Below are 16449 nucleotides of genomic sequence, written 5' to 3' on the forward strand. Positions count from 1 at the left end.
CTGTTGCATTGTAACGCACACACATACAGACAGATCAGATCACGCACACACCAAATCATTCAGTAGCACAGAAATGTATTGTCAACAGTGTTCTGTGACTTAAAATAGTTTAGAATTAGGGAGAGTGAAAAGTAATCTTTACTGTTCTTCTTTATTTGTATCTGAATTAGAATGAGCAGAAATCTGTGAGAAATGTAACAACCCAAAGACAAAAGAACTGATTCAGCTGTTATGTAGGAGTGCTGTGTCAATAGGTCAACAAGGCAACCTGCATTCCGAGTCTCAGCTTGAGGTTTATTGGTTCATCACTGATGTCATCAGTGACTCGACTTTCATCGCATAAATGAAATCTGAAGTAGTTCAACCCTTAGAGCACGAGTGTCAGGCGTAATCTTGCACAAACATTACCCCTGGTTTCACAGACAAGGCTTGAGCCTAGTTCAAGACTAAAAAGCAAATTTGAGCTGTTTGCATGTTTATAAAAGCTACTTAAATGTCCTTATTGAACTAAACCCTAATCCTGGCTTAATCTAAGCTCTGTCTGTTAAACCAGGCTTTATTGTTGACTAGCTAATGACCATCTCAAAACCAGCATGTTCCAAAACACAGCAGTCAGCTAAATCTGGATTTTCCAGCAGAAGTCATTTAGGACATAGATTCAACAGTGAATTAAATCCAATAACTCTCTAAAAATCAGATATTGTAGCATGTGAATAAACTGATCTGAGTAAACGTGTTTATAAAGGAGACCAAACGAGCCACTATTTATCCACTATCCTTAAAAAAACTTTATTTCAGGTCTCAAATTCACATTAAGAATGACAAGAGATCAATGAGTAGTACTTCAACCTAATTTACAGAAGAAAAAAAATGATTTGTTGGTTTAAAATAAATATTCAAGTCCTCTTGTAAGACTATATGTGTGGGTCCTCAGAAGATTACACGAGCCAGTTCAAACATCACCTTCAGAGAGAAGAAAATAACTGTTTTTACGTAGCATTTCCAAAACATATGTATATGATATGATGCAGACATAAAAAAGGCCATTTTTGGACACTGCAGCAATCTATTATTTAAACTGATATTCAAAATGAAAGTGAGCTGGCTGGATGATATCAAATAAGTGAGAATTCAGTGTTTTCTAACCTCAATGGTGATCAGCACGACGATCATCCACTCCAGTCTGAGACTGTGTTTCTCACTGAGGTGATTCCTCATCAGGTCTGTCAGTTCAGTGCAGTGCTGTAACTTCTCGTTCACAACCTAAAAAACAAAGGATCCATGCAGCATTATTCCATCCTTTGATCGGGATATTTATCTATTCATATTTTTAGCAAGTACTTTCACTAACCTTGACTCTCCTGTTGATATTGAGGAACTGACAGGTCTTGTCATAGAGCTGCTCGAGATCTTCTCTGTCCCAGTAGAAATCGGGTGTGATCAGTAAGTCAGAGCTGAGGTTTATGCAGTGCCTGTAAAAGTGTAACGATATTGTCAGAATTAAACAAAGCAGTAGATTATAAACCAGATGAAGTCCTGCATATGGATCCTGACCTCAGGGAAAAGAGCTCCCCTATCTTCTGCATTACTTCAGCCCTGGACAGTTTCACTCGTTGTCCAGACTTCAACATCTGTTTAGAAAGGTTCAAGGCTATAATGACCTCATTTCAATATACAAAACTATTTCTACTTTCAAAAAGCAGCAAATGCTGGAATTACCTATGAAAGAGTACATAAGTGGATCTACCTCAGGAATTGACTGGATGGACTCAACAAAGTTGTCGAGAGAAACCTCCCATATCGCCAGTTTAACTGAAGTTAAAAGCAATTAATTATTCCAAGCATCGAAATATAATTAGTTTCACATTGTTTGATGAAAAATGTGTGAAAATGGAAACATAATCCCACCTGACAGAGATAAAGCATTGGAAAAAGCAAACTTCTCCAGAACAACCTGCTCATAATCCAGCTCTCCGTTAAACAAGAAGATTCCATGATGGAGCTTCGAATGACCCCTGAACCAACACGAACAAACAAACAAAAATAAAAGCAGGGCTACACCTTAAAGTAGTGCCATCATCAACTTTCAAGGGGTATTACATGATTTCAACAGTTTTTGCACATTTTGCATTGAGAAATGAAAGATTTGTGACTGACTCTCCAACTGTATAATTGATTTCTTCATTTTCCCAGTGGATCAGAGCGACTTCATAGGGTTGAATTTCGTGCTGCTCCAGTATCCTCATCACTGCCTTTACCTGGATATAAAATACACCAGCAGGGCATGATTTGTAGCATGATTTTTAATTTTTAAAAATAGCCTTTTAATATTTGCCAAACACCTGATTCACATTCATGTGGCATATATATATATATATACACAGTATATACAGTATATATACAGGTGAACTCGAAAAATTAGAATATTGTGCAAAAGTTCATTTATTTCAGTAATTCAACTTAAAAGGTGAAACTAATATATGATTTTTTAGACTCATTACATGCAAAGTGAGATATTTCAAGCTATTTCAAGATATTTCAAGATATTTCATATTTCTTTATTTGTTATAATTTTGATGATTATGGTTTACAGATATGAAAACCGTTTCACAATATTCTAATTTTGACTTTGGGGTTTGTAGAAATGGTATAATCAAAATTATAATAAATAAAGGCTTGAAATATCTCACTTTGCATGGAATGAATCTATATAATATATTAGTTTCACCTTTTAAGTTGAATTTCTGAAATTAATGAACTTTTGAACAATATTAAAATTGTTAGTGTTTCACCAGTATATATATATATATATATATATATACACATGTATATATATGTTTGTTCGCTGATCAAAGTTTTTATGTGAATAAAAGCCTAAATTCCATCTGTTCATCATATAAAGCGATCGAGTCTCTTCAGAAAACCACTCAATTCATAAACCTAAACCACTCAATTCATATGGATTAGTTTTACAATCTCTATGAACTTTTTAAAGCGTCAGTTGCATAGCTGTCAATGGAGAGACAGAAGCTCTCTGATTTCATTACAAAGATCTTAATGTAATTAACGTCTGAATTTTCCCTTTTAGGTGAAATATCACTTTAAGGGGTTTTACCAACATTGGCCTTAAATAAATGAATACAGCTTTTGAATAGTTTCCAATTGAAAGTTGTCTATCAGCACATCTGCCATTGCATACAGTGTGTGTACTATTAATACTTACTGTTTTCTCCTCAACATTCCAGAATACCACTGAGCCTTCTCTAAAATGGTAAACAGCACAAAAAAATAACTACAAATCCGAAATCAAAACCCAGAAATTCAAGTGACAAAAAAAAAAATCATTCAACATTATACCTGAAGAAGAATATTGTGCCACTGTCATTTGTTTTTGCAGCATTCTCTGTTCCCATCGCCAAAACGTTAGAAGCGTCTGAAACCCACAACATTTCTTTATTTACTACAAATAAGAGACTGCGTACAAACAAGCACGCAATGCATTCTTTTTTTTATGCCAGCTCAGAAACATAAAAATAGTGATGAAGATGAACTGACCTCTGGGAAATTCTTTGATTTCACTGAAGCCGTTAGCTATGAGATCGTGACAGAGAGTTGGTAAATGGTACTGGTCTGCAGTTGCGTATGCAATGCACTGCATCATGTCCTGAAAAATGTTATTAAATACATAAACGGTTATTTATATATGCCACTAATGATTTGATGATAACACACAGTAGACACACACCTCCTCCAGACTGGGCTGAGTGGTCCGTGATGGCTGTTTGGTTCTTGGTCCCTTAAAGGTCCTTTTTCCAGGCACACCTCCTTGTTTCAGCACTGACTTGGTGGCCGTTGTTGTGGACTGCAATCTCATGTGTATACTCCATGTTTTAGATATTAAATTTAGTGGAGTCAGCACTTTAAAGTGTGGTCTTTGAAACATTCCTCTTTGCAATAAGTGTCTATGGTGATGTACGGTGATGTGACAGCTGCTCTGGTCTTTAAGAATGTTTTGTGTGTGTGCACTGGATGCCAGTGTTGAGCAGTTTAAAACCATGGTCCTGCCGATACTTTTTAATCCATTTACTGTCCTGAGAGCAGATCCAGGGGCTTGTGTCCATTTCAAGGGTTGATGTAACCTCCATAAAATCTTGAGAGACATGCCTGTAAGAATCAAACAGTTTAAGCATTAAAACACTGTTAAATTAGGACAATTTCCGACCTTTTAGTGGCCAAGAGGCCTATTTTTAACTGACCTTGAATGACAAGCATGTCAACTTGGTCATTTCTAACCTTTATGGTTCAATTTTGCAGAAGAAAATGAAAAGAATGACAGAACACTCGTCTGCTTCTTTCTGATCAGCTGACACAAAGCAGATACGCTGTGAATATATCTTTCTGACACTACTGTCAATACAAGCGGCACACTAGTCGTTTTAACCTTCAGCGTAACTTAGCCTACCTGCAGCGTACCGTCCCGGTTCCCGCCAGATATTAGAACGTTTGGTGACAGAAACTGTTACACTGTTGTTGATATATATATCGCAACATTGTCAAAGATTCACATAAAGTTTATTTGACAGTTCGAACAGCACGAGTGATGCGGCCACTTCCTGTATTTTGGTGACGTCAACTTCAGACGTAATGTTGCCCCGCCCTGTAGAGACTTATTACACATTTTGAGTTTGTGAATTTTATTTTAATATTTGGTAATTTCCATTTAAATAACAGCAAATCTAAAGACTGTTGTAATATGTTTGTTCTCTTAAATGTAGAAAAAATAAGACATCGAGATTAGGCCATCGAGATTAGGCCATATTACACACAATGAAGAGAATATAATCCGAGATTAGGATTCAAAAGTGTGCGGTCATTTAATTTTTTTTTTTCATTTAATTTAATTTACTGGCAAATGCATACATGTGTGAATGTAAAATACGCTTGTATTGACCCTAAAGTGTAACCTAACATTTGGTTTTGCGCCCCCTATCGGTTAATACGTTAAATGTTGTTGTGTTGCTTGGATACTTGATAAACTACAGCTACATAATCTAGAAAACATATCGACGTGGAGCCACAAAGACAAGTAAGTTTTTGTACATTGTGCCAATTTATAGAATGACACATACTCATAATTATTTTCTTCATAAAAGAGTCGTTGACTTCACTTACTGCTAACCATATCATTTGATTTTTGTCAGGATCAATAAAATGTGATAAAATGTGATTAAAATGTGATATGTTTCAATGTATCTTTGTGATCATCTAGAGGTGCCTTTTGTTGTTAATTCATAATCAAATTGCCCCTTGGGTATTAATAAAGTATAACACAGCATTGTTTGTAATTCAGAGTTACATAACATACCCATACCCCCTCTCTAATTTATTTCTATTATAAAAAGTTATGAATATTCATTGTGAACTTCTATTGCTATGGATACATCATGTTCTGTCTGTCAACATTCAGGTTTGATTGACAGTGTTTCCGCAATGGAGGAGTCTGTGATCCAGCAGCACCTCACACACTATAAACAGGCCACTGAGACGGCCCGTGAGGAGCTGGCCGTCCTGCAGGCCAAATACAACAACCTCCACTCACAGGTTTATATATTCACTGGCAATTCAGGGTGTTTTGGATGGACATGCTCTTTGTGAAATAATAACATTTCATTTTAACAGTTCTTGGAAAGCCAATCCAAAATTGCATCTCAGGACGAGACTTTGAAGAGCTTAAAGGATGCTATAGATAGACATAAAGAGAAAGAGGCGAGACAGGAGTCTCTCGTCAGCTCACTCAGAGAGTGCAACTACAACACAGAGCAAGAGATGATCTCCATTACTGCCTCCAAAAGCATCATGGACATGAGAATACAGACACTTACGAAGGAGAACGAGGAAATCAAGGACAAAGTAATGGATCTCGATATCAAGTCAAAGTGAGCATTTACAGTACACCATGTCAAAAGTTTGCACACACCTAGCCTTTCTTTTTTTATTTCTATTTTTTCACATTTTAGAATAACAGTTTAGTAGTTTGTAAGTCATAAGGTGGATTCTGGGATGCTTTTTATACATATTAGTGCTGTTAGTTGATTAAAAAATAACTTGTGATTAATAAAAGCTATTAAAAATGTACTATTATTATATTGTAATAATTTCACATTTAATCTCCAAATTAATGTAGACACTACATAAAGACAGCCTATAGTTTAAATAGTTGTTTAATGGCATCTTTTTATGAATAAAGGCCAGTATCACCATACTGGTGTCTATAGGTAATTGATTTTTTCCCATCAATTTTAGCCATTAATTATAGGCATTCAGCATTACAGTATAATTTAAACCTATCATTTTCTTAACATTTATTAGGATTTAAATAATATAACAACTTTTAATTCAAGTAAACTTAAAACAATCATCACATAAAGCCATTATAATAAATGCCACATTTACCTGCGCCTTTCAATATATCAGGGTTTAATTTTATCTATTAGCCCAGTCAAAACATTACACAAAACATTATTGTTTTCTCTGTCTTTTGTTCTTTGTCATTAACATTAATGACAGACATCACAGCAGCAGGTACTGTAAGTTTAAGAACTGCCGCACATGACGCGGATCTGACGCACAACTCTTTACATAAATTCAAGAAGACTCGCATGGATACTTGACAAAACTGCCATTTTGGCATAATTCTGTGTGTTTGTGTCCATGCAAGTGCTGTCTGGTGCGAATGAGTGTGTGTCACACAGACAGGAGATTTACAGACGAACGAAAGCACAAAAGCATCTCCTTGAATAAGAGCGAAGATTATGGAAAAAAAAAAAAACGAAAGCTGCGTTAATTGCATGATATACAATCAATGTGTTTCATATATACAAATGGCTTTGTACAGTATATGAATAATTCAGTTTTGAAACTATGTTCATTCAATGTAATGTTTCCAGACAATCAAATTCACATTTCCATCACCATTTCCCTTTATAACCAAAGCGCATTCAATCGAATGTCATATCTCCACGTGCAGTGAAAATTATTATTCTAACCCTCCACCTCCCTACACTCTCAGAAAAAAAGGTACAAAAGCTGTCACTGGGGCTGTACCTTTTCAAAAGTACCCAAAGGCTGCATATTGGTAACTTAGTGGTACATATTACCAACTAAAAAGGACATATTATCTCATGAAATTGACATATTATCACCTAAAATGTACATATTAGCACCTAAAATGTACATATCAACACTTAAAATGTACATATTAGTACCTAAAATGTACATATTACCACCTAAAATGGACATATTAGCTCATGAAATTGACATATTAGCTCCTGAAATGTACATATTAGCACCTAAAATGTACATATTAACACTTAAAATGTACATATTAACACTTAAAATGTACATATTAGCACCTAAAATGTACATATTAGCACCTAAAATGTACATATCAACACTTAAAATGTACATATTAACACTTAAAATGTACATATTAGCACCTAAAATGTACATATTAGCACCTAAAATGTACATATCAACACTTAAATGTACATATTAGTACCTAAAATGTACATATTACCACCTAAAATGGACATATTAGCTCATGAAATTTACATATTAGCTCCTGAAATGTACATATTAGCACCTAAAATGTACATATTAACACTTAAAATGTACATATTAGCACCCAAAATCTACATATTAACACCTAAAATGTACTTATTAGCTCATGAAATGGACAAAAGTTTACCTTTTGAAAAGGTACAGCCCCAGTGACAGCTTTTGTACCTTTTTTTCTGAGAGTGTAGCACCGCCTACCTAGATCAATTAAAGCATCATTGGTATTTGTTTTATTCCATGGATAATTTTCTTTTAATAATCACTGTACAAATTTTCAGACAGTATTTTTCAGAGTGCAACAAGGCAAAACAGGAAGCCACTGAGACCCAGAGAAGATGTGATGAGTTTATATCAGCATTAGCAAACAAAGCCTCTGTAAACGTGGCAGGAAAGGTGGATCCTATGGATTATATTGTATCCGTGGTGAGTGTTTTAGGTATATGCTTTCTGCCGCTAATTTAATATTCTCCTGATCTCTAACATATCTTTCGATGATAAGGTGGATGCATGCTTCAAGGACAGAGATCGGCTGAAGAGCTGCAATTGTTCTTTAGAGGAGAGTGTGAAGTTGTATGAAGTGGAGTGTAAAGCCAGCAGAGAAACGGTAAAGAGACTGGTGACTGATGTAGACCGAGAACAGACACTCTCAGCCTCCAGAGCAAATGAGCTGAACTCTAACAGACAGGTATCCTTCAGATCAATAATGTAATTAAACACACAACTGTAGCAACACAAGCATCTTATAGGGTGAATCTGACAAAACCTGTGCAGAATATATCTGGGTTATTATTGTACACTATCGGTCAAAAGTTTTTCCAAGACTGCATTTATTTGATTGGAAATATTGGGAAAATTAGTACAATTTAAAATATTAATAATTATTCTTGTGATCATTTGTTGTAATGGAGATATTACTCTAGTCTTTAAGTGTCACATGATCCCAACTAACAAAAATATGTTTTAAGATAATTTTTCTAACATTAACATTCCCGTTAGGTTCTCTGAACGTTCAAAATGTGCAGTTTAAATGGTTTAAAAAATTGTTTTCGTAGTTTTACAAACATTCCATTTTAACATTTTGTACACGTTAACGTGAACGTTAGCTGGGATTCTTCAGAAATCATTAAAGGGATACTCCACTGTTTTTGGAAATAGGCTCATTTTACAACTCCCCGACCCCTAGAGTTAAACAGTTGGGTTTTATCGTTTTCGAATCTATTCAGCTGATTTTCTGATATTTAGAAGAATATCAGTAACCAGACAGTTTCTTATGGATGCTTGTTTCCGCCACAGAATGAAAAATAAAAAAGGTAATTCTGACTTTTTTTCTCACAATTGCGAGTTTACATCTCGCAATTCTGACTTTATTTCTCAGAATTCCAAGATATAAAGTCAGAATTGCGTGGTATAAAGTCGCAATTGCGTGTTATAAAGTCAGAATTGCGTGATATAAAGTCGCAATTCCGTGTTATAAAGTCAGAATTGTGAGATATAGTCAGAATTGTGTGATATAAAGTCGCAATTGCGTGTTATAAAGTCAGAATTGCGAGATATAAAGTCGAAATTGCATGTTGTAAAGTCAGAATTGTGAGATATAAACTTTTCTGAGGGGAAAAAAGTTAGTCTTTTTTTTCTTTAGAATTGGCCTGATAACTCGCAATTGCGAGTTTATATTTCACAATTGTGAGAAAAGATGTCAAAATTTCGAGATATAAAGTCGCAATTGTGTGTTATAAAGTCAGAATTGCGAGATGTAAACTCGCAATTGTGAGAAAAAAAGTCAGTATTGTGAGATAAAAAGTCGCAATTCTGTCTTTTTTCTCACAATTGCGACTTTATCTCTCAGAATTGCGACTTTATATCTCACAATTGCGGCTTTATTTTTTTTTATTTCTACGCGATTGTGAGATTAAAAAGTCACAATTATTTATTTAGTTTGTTTTATTCAGTGGCGGAAACAAGCTTTCATAGTTTCTGGTCCCATTGACTTCCATAGTATATATTTGTTCCTACTATGGAAGTCAATGGGACCAGAAACTGTCTGGTTACTGTTATTCTTCTAAATATCAGAAAATCAGCTGAATGGATTCGAAAACGGTAAAACTCGACTGTTGTAACTCCGGGGGAGCTGTAAAATTAGCATATTTCCAAAAAAAGTGGAGTATACCTTTAAAATGAAAATGATTTATTTAACTTAATTACTCCAAACTTTTGACCAGTAGCTTTCACCTCATAATAAATTTAGCACAAAGGATTTTTTAAGTTTTTAAGTTTTTACTTTTTTTTAAGTATATTTCCTGTAAAGCAAAATCAGTGAGAGTAAATCAGCAAAATATACTGAATGTTTTGTCAGGATTTGGATCTAATCTCTCTGAAGAAACTAAGTTTAGAGCGGGAGAACCAGGCCCTGAAGAACTCCCTGCAGGAGACTGAACTATCTCTGGCGTCTGCACAGCAGCGCTGCCGCCACTATGAAAATCTGTCTCAAGATCTGGAAAATAAACTCCACGGCTGCCAGAACGATGCTCAGGCGTCTCACAGTCACCATGAGGTCTTCATGAAGAATGTGGAAGCCCTGCTGGACCATCAGTCTCTTCCTGTTCCACACACAGAGAACGACATATTGAAGGCACTCACAGCTCTTTGTACCAGAGAGAAAAGTGCACGAAAGGTCATTTGCATTCCACACTATTATAAAACAGATTGCATTCTTATTTTTCAACCAGTGCTTTCTGCGTGCTCTAGTCTCAGATGGAAACGGAAGGCAGGCTGGCGGAGGTGACAGAGCAGTTGTCCAGCCTCAAAGAGCGTCACATCGACTCTGAACGGAGAAAACAGGAGCTGTTGGACAGAATACAGGGTCTGGAGGAGGAGCTGCTGACTTCTGGAGTCAGCAAAGATGGAATGATTCAGGACAAACAGCATGTGAGGAAGATTCATACCGCCAAAGCTTGAGCTCAAATTGTAAAACTTTTCTGGTCACTGTACCAACCTTATTTTGTAACGAGAATGTTGTTTTGAACATAACCGACGCAGTTATCATTTTCACTTTCTGCGCCACGTTGTTTATCTGTTCACCAATGGGAGGTGTGTTCAGGCGCATTGTTGGTGCCTTGCTATTGCTGAAATAGACTGCACCATTGACCAACAAAAACCTGGTCTAAAGTCAATGGCGCCGGACATTTTTCCCGTCGGTAAACTAGCAAAAGTGGTTTGGACACGCCATAAGTGCTCTTGCGCCGTGACCTATAGGGCCCTTTCCTGTTAGATAGCCGCTATAGAGAATAGTGGAAGAATAACTAGAAGAATACTGCAGTAAACTAACTGCACTACGAACCACTGTGTTTATAACATATTACATTAATAGGTTACACTTTTTTCAATAGTCCACTTTAGACATTCTACTAACTATAAGGAACTTTGCAACTACATGCTTTAAACTAGCAGTCATTAGAGTATTAGTAGACTGTCAGGTGTTAGGGTTCAGGTTAGTAGAATAAGTTGACAGACAGTAGTTGCAAAGTTAGTTCTAGTCAGCAGAATGTCTGTTTCCAGAGAGCTACATAGTGTCGGCCCAAATCCGGCCCACATCGAATCCACATGTACCAGATGTGACCTGGATCTGGGCTGATACTGTTGCTGTCTGGGTTGGGGAGCATCAAAATAAAGTGTTAGCAGATATTAAGCAGACCGTCTACTAATGCTCTATGGATTGCTAGTTGACATGAAGTTTACTATTTTAATAATTATCAATTTGTAATATCAGCCAGCACAACATGCTGTTGTGTACAGCTAAAAAATAACTTTAAGCAAATGACACCGGAAGCCTTGCACAATTAAGTTACAAATGGCAGTGCCCGCTGTCACGTTAAAACTAAGATGGATATCAGTTGGAATCAGATCAGGATTTGGATCAGAAAAATCCTGATGCATTGGATCAGAATGCATCATAAATGTCCTAAAATGACCTCTCAGTAATGTCATTGGTCTTCTTCCTCTGTAGTACTTGCGGTTTGTGGAGCAGCTCTCAGAGAAGTTAAAAGTGGATCATGTTGCTGCCGATCTGGGATTTGATATGAGACTTGAGGCCATTCTTACACGAGCACAACAGCTGACCAGGCAGGAGGGGATGGCGTTACTGGAGAGCAGGACACAAATCTACAGCCTTCAGAGAAAGGTGCAGACATGTCAAAAGCCTAACAATCATTTAGTTCAATTAAATTTGCATAAATTTGGGGGTTCTGAATGTAAAATAAAACGTTACAAATTACTGTCCAATTGTGTCAGATTTTACTGATTTAAAATTTACCATAACAAACATAAAAAACATTAAAAAGTAAAATAAAAATAATACAAATTTGTGAAATTTCCAAATGTCTAGTTTTTTAATATTTATGGTTTAATCAAAACAAAAAAAAGCAATTGATTTTTTTAAACCATTAGAATTTAATTTGAAATATAATTAAACATTCAGTCAAAAGGAAAATTCTTCAAATTTATATTATAATGAATTATTTATATATATATATATATATATATATATATATATATATATATATAACTTTTACGTTTTTTGAATTATTTATATATATATATATATATATATATATATAACTTTTAAGTTTAAATGTAAAATAAAAATACAAAGTCCTGTGAAACTATATGGCACAGGCTGATAGGTCTTTAACTCAATTTGCTTGTAATCACATCATTCTCTATAGAGAGCACAGCTGATTGGTTCCTGCTTTATCAGTAGCCAATGAGCTCGTTGCTCAACCTTCAAATAGTTGCTTAGCATTTGCAGTACAGCTGTATAGATCTGCAACGGCCAATTCATGTATGCAGCATCAGCAGCATAACAGATTTATTCCAAAACCAAATATATCAACAATGACATATCCATTTTCATGCCAAACACTCTAAAAGTTGTCATGACAGAAATGTAGGCCTACAACTTAAATATAAATCTTGATCATTTTTAAATATAAACCATGCAGCATTCTTAATATTATTAGATTTTTTTTTTTATTAATATAATTGGCTATCATTTCCATCCATGACTACAGTTTAAAGAACAGAAGGAGCGTTCAGAAAGTAAAGAGCTTCACCTGGAGCTGCTGAGGAGGAAGGTGGTCCAGCTGGAGGAGGAGAAGAGGAGCCGCTCAGCTCTGGCGGTGGAGAAAGATGACGCTGCTCTGGCCTGTAAGAAGCTCCAGAAGCGAGTGAATCGATTGCAGGCGGAGCTGAGCACCTTACGCTTCTCCAACACTGAGCTGAAAGCCCAGCTGTCCCACACCAATGAGCTCAAGGTACAGGGAAGAGCCCTGGCCCACAGACCCTCACCAAACAGAGTCATTTCAGCATAAAAATAAGACCATTTTTAATTACCATTTTAAATAAGTGAATCTGTAAATAGAAAACTGTTTATCCTAAGAATGCTTTGAGAGCATCAAATGACCAACTCTGTATAGGGTTCTTGATTTGACTGTAAGTTTGTTTAGAGATTAGAAATGCTCATGTTTCACTATAGCAATTTACAGTAGGTTCTTCAGATCAGTGTTTTAGTTTCTGAATTTGTTGCTTTGAATTAAAGCATCTGCCAAATCCATAAATATGTTCTAAATCAATCCTTTATGTATATGCACCAGCGAAATGTGGGCGCCGTCATCTTGAGAATATTGTCTTTGAACTTCCGGTTTTGCGGTCTCTGTATAATTCTATGGCGTCGCTGTCGAGGAGTAATTAGCGGGTGAAGTGAAGTTTACTTATTGTAGAGTTAACAAAAGTTATCATGAGCATTGTATGTTTATCATAGGCATTGTAAAGCAGATGTCTTAACAAATGTCAACCGGGAATTTTTTTACAAACAGTTCATGCAAGATCGCTGTGAAAAATACAGACCGGAAGTCAAAAGACAAAAAACGAGCGCAACGCTAAAAAGGGGCGGGGCTACATACGGTCTATAAAACCACAAAAGAATAAGTAGCAACGGATCTTTATATTTATATTCCCAGACAGCAAACTGACATTGAATCAACATGGAAACGACGTCTCTCATGACATTGAAACAACGTTGATTTGCTCATCGAATTAACGTTGAACCAACGTCAGACGCGGCATTCTTCAAAGCTAAATGAAATCGAAAATTGGTTTGCTTTCATAGCGTTGAAACAACGCGTTGATTTCAAGTTGATTTTCCGTTAGTTTTGAAAGAATGACGCGTCTGACGTTGGTTCAACGTTAATTCGATGAGCAAAACAATGTCAGATCAACGTTGTTTCTATGTCATATTTCCACGTTGATTCAATGTCAGTCTGCTATCTGGGTTGTGACATGTAATTGAGAGAATTGGATTATTGAAAAAGAAGCACATATATCTTTCACTTGAAGATTAAATTATTACATTTTGATTCAGGTTTATCAGGTTAAAAGATGAAACACGTATTGTTCACAATGAGATCAATAACATGCATTTAGAAAATAGATTGGGTGAATTGTGTAGAGTAGCAATGCTTATAAATGCTCAGTTTCTGCTGTCTTTGGTGCAACAAGATCAAAGTGATGGAACAAAACCAAACCATAGAGGAGCAGGGTAAGAATCTGGGAAAACTTGAGAAGACCAAGGTAAAGACTGAGAAGAAGCTGACCACCATCAAGTCAGAGCTGCAAAACCAGGAATTCAGAGCCAGAGATGAGATTCAACAAGCCCAACGACTCCTGGACACGCAGTCTAGTGCCATAGCAGATCTTTCTCACAGTGAGAAACAGGTACTGAGAGTGACCACATATCTGCACATATCCTAACCCAAAGTTTTGAACGGTAATATACTGTAACTCTGCAAAAAATAAATAAACATCCTCTCATTTTCAGCTGCTTTCCCCCCCAGACAAATGTATTAATGTGTAGGGCATCTTTCTCCTGATGTTTTCCAGTCACTAGAAAGTGTGCTAAATTATTGAAACTGTGAGTTTAATTGTCTAATAGTGTTATGTCTTAGGACTGTCCCACAGGTGCATGTGCAATAATGTTTTACGGTTCAAGCATGAAAAACAATATTTCCAATAAAGACCTGTAACGCTTCTTTGGATTTGACAAAGTTATATTTTCAGTATCCTGAAAAAGGGGACGTTTCTTTTTTGCTGAGTTTATATACATAAATACACACACTGTATATGTGTATCTGAACATGGGAATGCATTAACATTTTTAAAAGTAACAGGTATGCTTGTTCATTGCAGTTGCTGGACTTCTACACGGTGGTGTCTCACATGTTGGGTGTTGACTGCACAGGCTGCGTGCCAAACTACGAAGTTCTCAGAAGACTGGAGGTTCTGATCCAATCATGTCACTGTACTGCTCATCTACACCAGCATCACACGCCTCGCATCTGGGAAAGTCCAGTTTCCTCCATAGATGTTGCGCATTCTCATGAGTTCAAACCCCAGGCTCTTCCAGCTCCCTAGCACATCATCTGAGAGACCAGCGGATGCGGATAATAACCTGCAGTTATAGATTAATGTTCAGTAGCTGCACATGATGTGGATTGGATTCTGATGTTCTGGAATCTCGAACACGCTTCTTAACTAGCCTAACTTGCTCAATTTCATTGGTTAAACAGCTTTAACAAGATATTATGAACAGCACCAAACCAGCTGGTCTAGATGGTTGTTTCAGAAGGTTAATAAAAATATTTCATTTTAGCTGCCAAGCATGTGCCAGTTAACACCTGCTAGTAGATTCTTTAAATTTCTGGGAACAAAAGTGTTTATATATATATATATTATATATATATATATATATATATATATATATAAACACACACTCTCACTCACCTAAAGGATAAATAGTAAAACCTGTTCAATTTATCATTGATGCAATTATCTAATCAACCAATCACATGGCAGTTGCTTCAATGCATTTAGGGGTGTGGTCCTGGTCAAGACAATCTCCTGAACTCCAAACTGAATGTCAGAATGGGAAAGAAAGGTGATTTAAAACATTTTGAGCGTGGCATGGTTGTTGGTGCCAGACGGGCCGGTCTGAGTATTTCACAATCTGCTCAGTTACTGGGATTTTCACACACAACCATTTCTAGGGTTTACAAAGAATAGTGTGAAAAGGGAAGAACCTCCAGTATGCGGCAGTCCTGTGGGCGAAAATGCCTTGTTGATGCTAGAGGTCAGAGGAGAATGGGCCGACTTTGACTGAAATAACCACTCGTTACAACCGAGGTATGCAGCAAAGCATTTGTGAAGCCACAACACGCACAACCTTGAGACGATGGGCTACAACAGCAGAAGACTTCACCGGGTACCACTCATCTCCACTATAAATAGGAAAGAGAGGCTACAATTTGCAAGAGCTCACCAAAATTGGACAGTTGAAGACTGGAAAAATGTTGCCTGGTCTGATGAGTCTTGATTTCTGTTGAGACATTCAGATGGTAGAGTCAGAATTTGGCGTAAACAGAATGAGAACATGGATCCATCATGCCTTGTTACCACTGTGCAGGCTGGTGGTGGTGGTGTAATGGTGTAGGGATGTTTTCTTGGCACACTTTAGGCCTTTTAGTGCCAATTGGGCATCGTTTAAATGCCATGGCCTGCATTGTTTCTGACCATGTCCATCCCTTTATGGCCACCATCTACCCATCCTCTGATGACTTCCAGCAGGATAATGCACCATGTCACAAAGCTTAAATCATTTCAAATTGGTTTCTTGAACATGACAATGAGTTCACTGTACTAAAATGGCCCCCACAGTCACCAGATCTCAATAGAGCATCTTTGGGATGTGGTGGAACAGGAGCTCCGTGCCCTGGATGTGCATCC

General features: G+C 36.6%; 2 protein-coding genes across 3 annotated transcripts; one reads left to right on the forward strand and one right to left on the reverse strand.

Moving 5' to 3' along the window:
• Positions 1-764: 764 nt before the first annotated feature.
• On the reverse strand, positions 765-4603 carry rmnd1 (required for meiotic nuclear division 1 homolog). Of its 2 annotated transcripts, none has more exons than XM_039681724.2 (12): positions 4463-4603; positions 3746-4164; positions 3556-3664; positions 3358-3433; positions 3224-3263; positions 2158-2258; positions 1909-2015; positions 1748-1812; positions 1555-1631; positions 1352-1472; positions 1147-1263; positions 765-963 (listed from the first exon to the last, which is right to left on the reverse strand). In XM_039681724.2, the coding sequence occupies exons 2-12, from the start codon at positions 4160-4162 to the stop codon at positions 931-933; spliced, it is 1263 nt and encodes a 420-aa protein (XP_039537658.2). In that variant the 5' UTR covers positions 4163-4164; positions 4463-4603; the 3' UTR covers positions 765-930. The 2 variants fall into 2 exon arrangements, with proteins under 2 accessions (XP_039537658.2, XP_039537657.2); XM_039681723.2 differs by lacking the exon at positions 4463-4603 and adding an exon at positions 4257-4395.
• Positions 4604-5000: 397 nt separating this feature from the next.
• ccdc170 (coiled-coil domain containing 170) lies at positions 5001-15326 on the forward strand. The gene is given in 12 exon segments (XM_039681728.2): positions 5001-5086; positions 5468-5601; positions 5680-5936; positions 7896-8040; positions 8117-8302; positions 9971-10288; positions 10363-10542; positions 11621-11794; positions 12684-12926; positions 14170-14385; positions 14857-15074; positions 15076-15326. Coding segments are annotated over 11 exon segments (2103 nt in total). The 5' UTR covers positions 5001-5086; positions 5468-5490; the 3' UTR covers positions 15131-15326.
• Positions 15327-16449: the final 1123 nt, after the last annotated feature.

Source organism: Pimephales promelas, chromosome 15, assembly GCF_988280905.1.
Source record: "Pimephales promelas chromosome 15, fPimPro1.hap1.1, whole genome shotgun sequence".
Lineage (NCBI taxonomy): Eukaryota > Metazoa > Chordata > Actinopteri > Cypriniformes > Leuciscidae > Pimephales > Pimephales promelas.

Bases quoted from the DNA above. Each gene is read 5' to 3' on its own strand.
- rmnd1 (XM_039681723.2), bottom strand. The intron at 3,665-3,745 runs GTGTGTGTCTAC...AACATTTTTCAG, and splicing joins CTCAGCCCAGTCTGGAGGAG to GACATGATGCAGTGCATTGC. The intron at 1,264-1,351 runs GTTAGTGAAAGT...TTTGTTTTTTAG, and splicing joins ATATCAACAGGAGAGTCAAG to GTTGTGAACGAGAAGTTACA.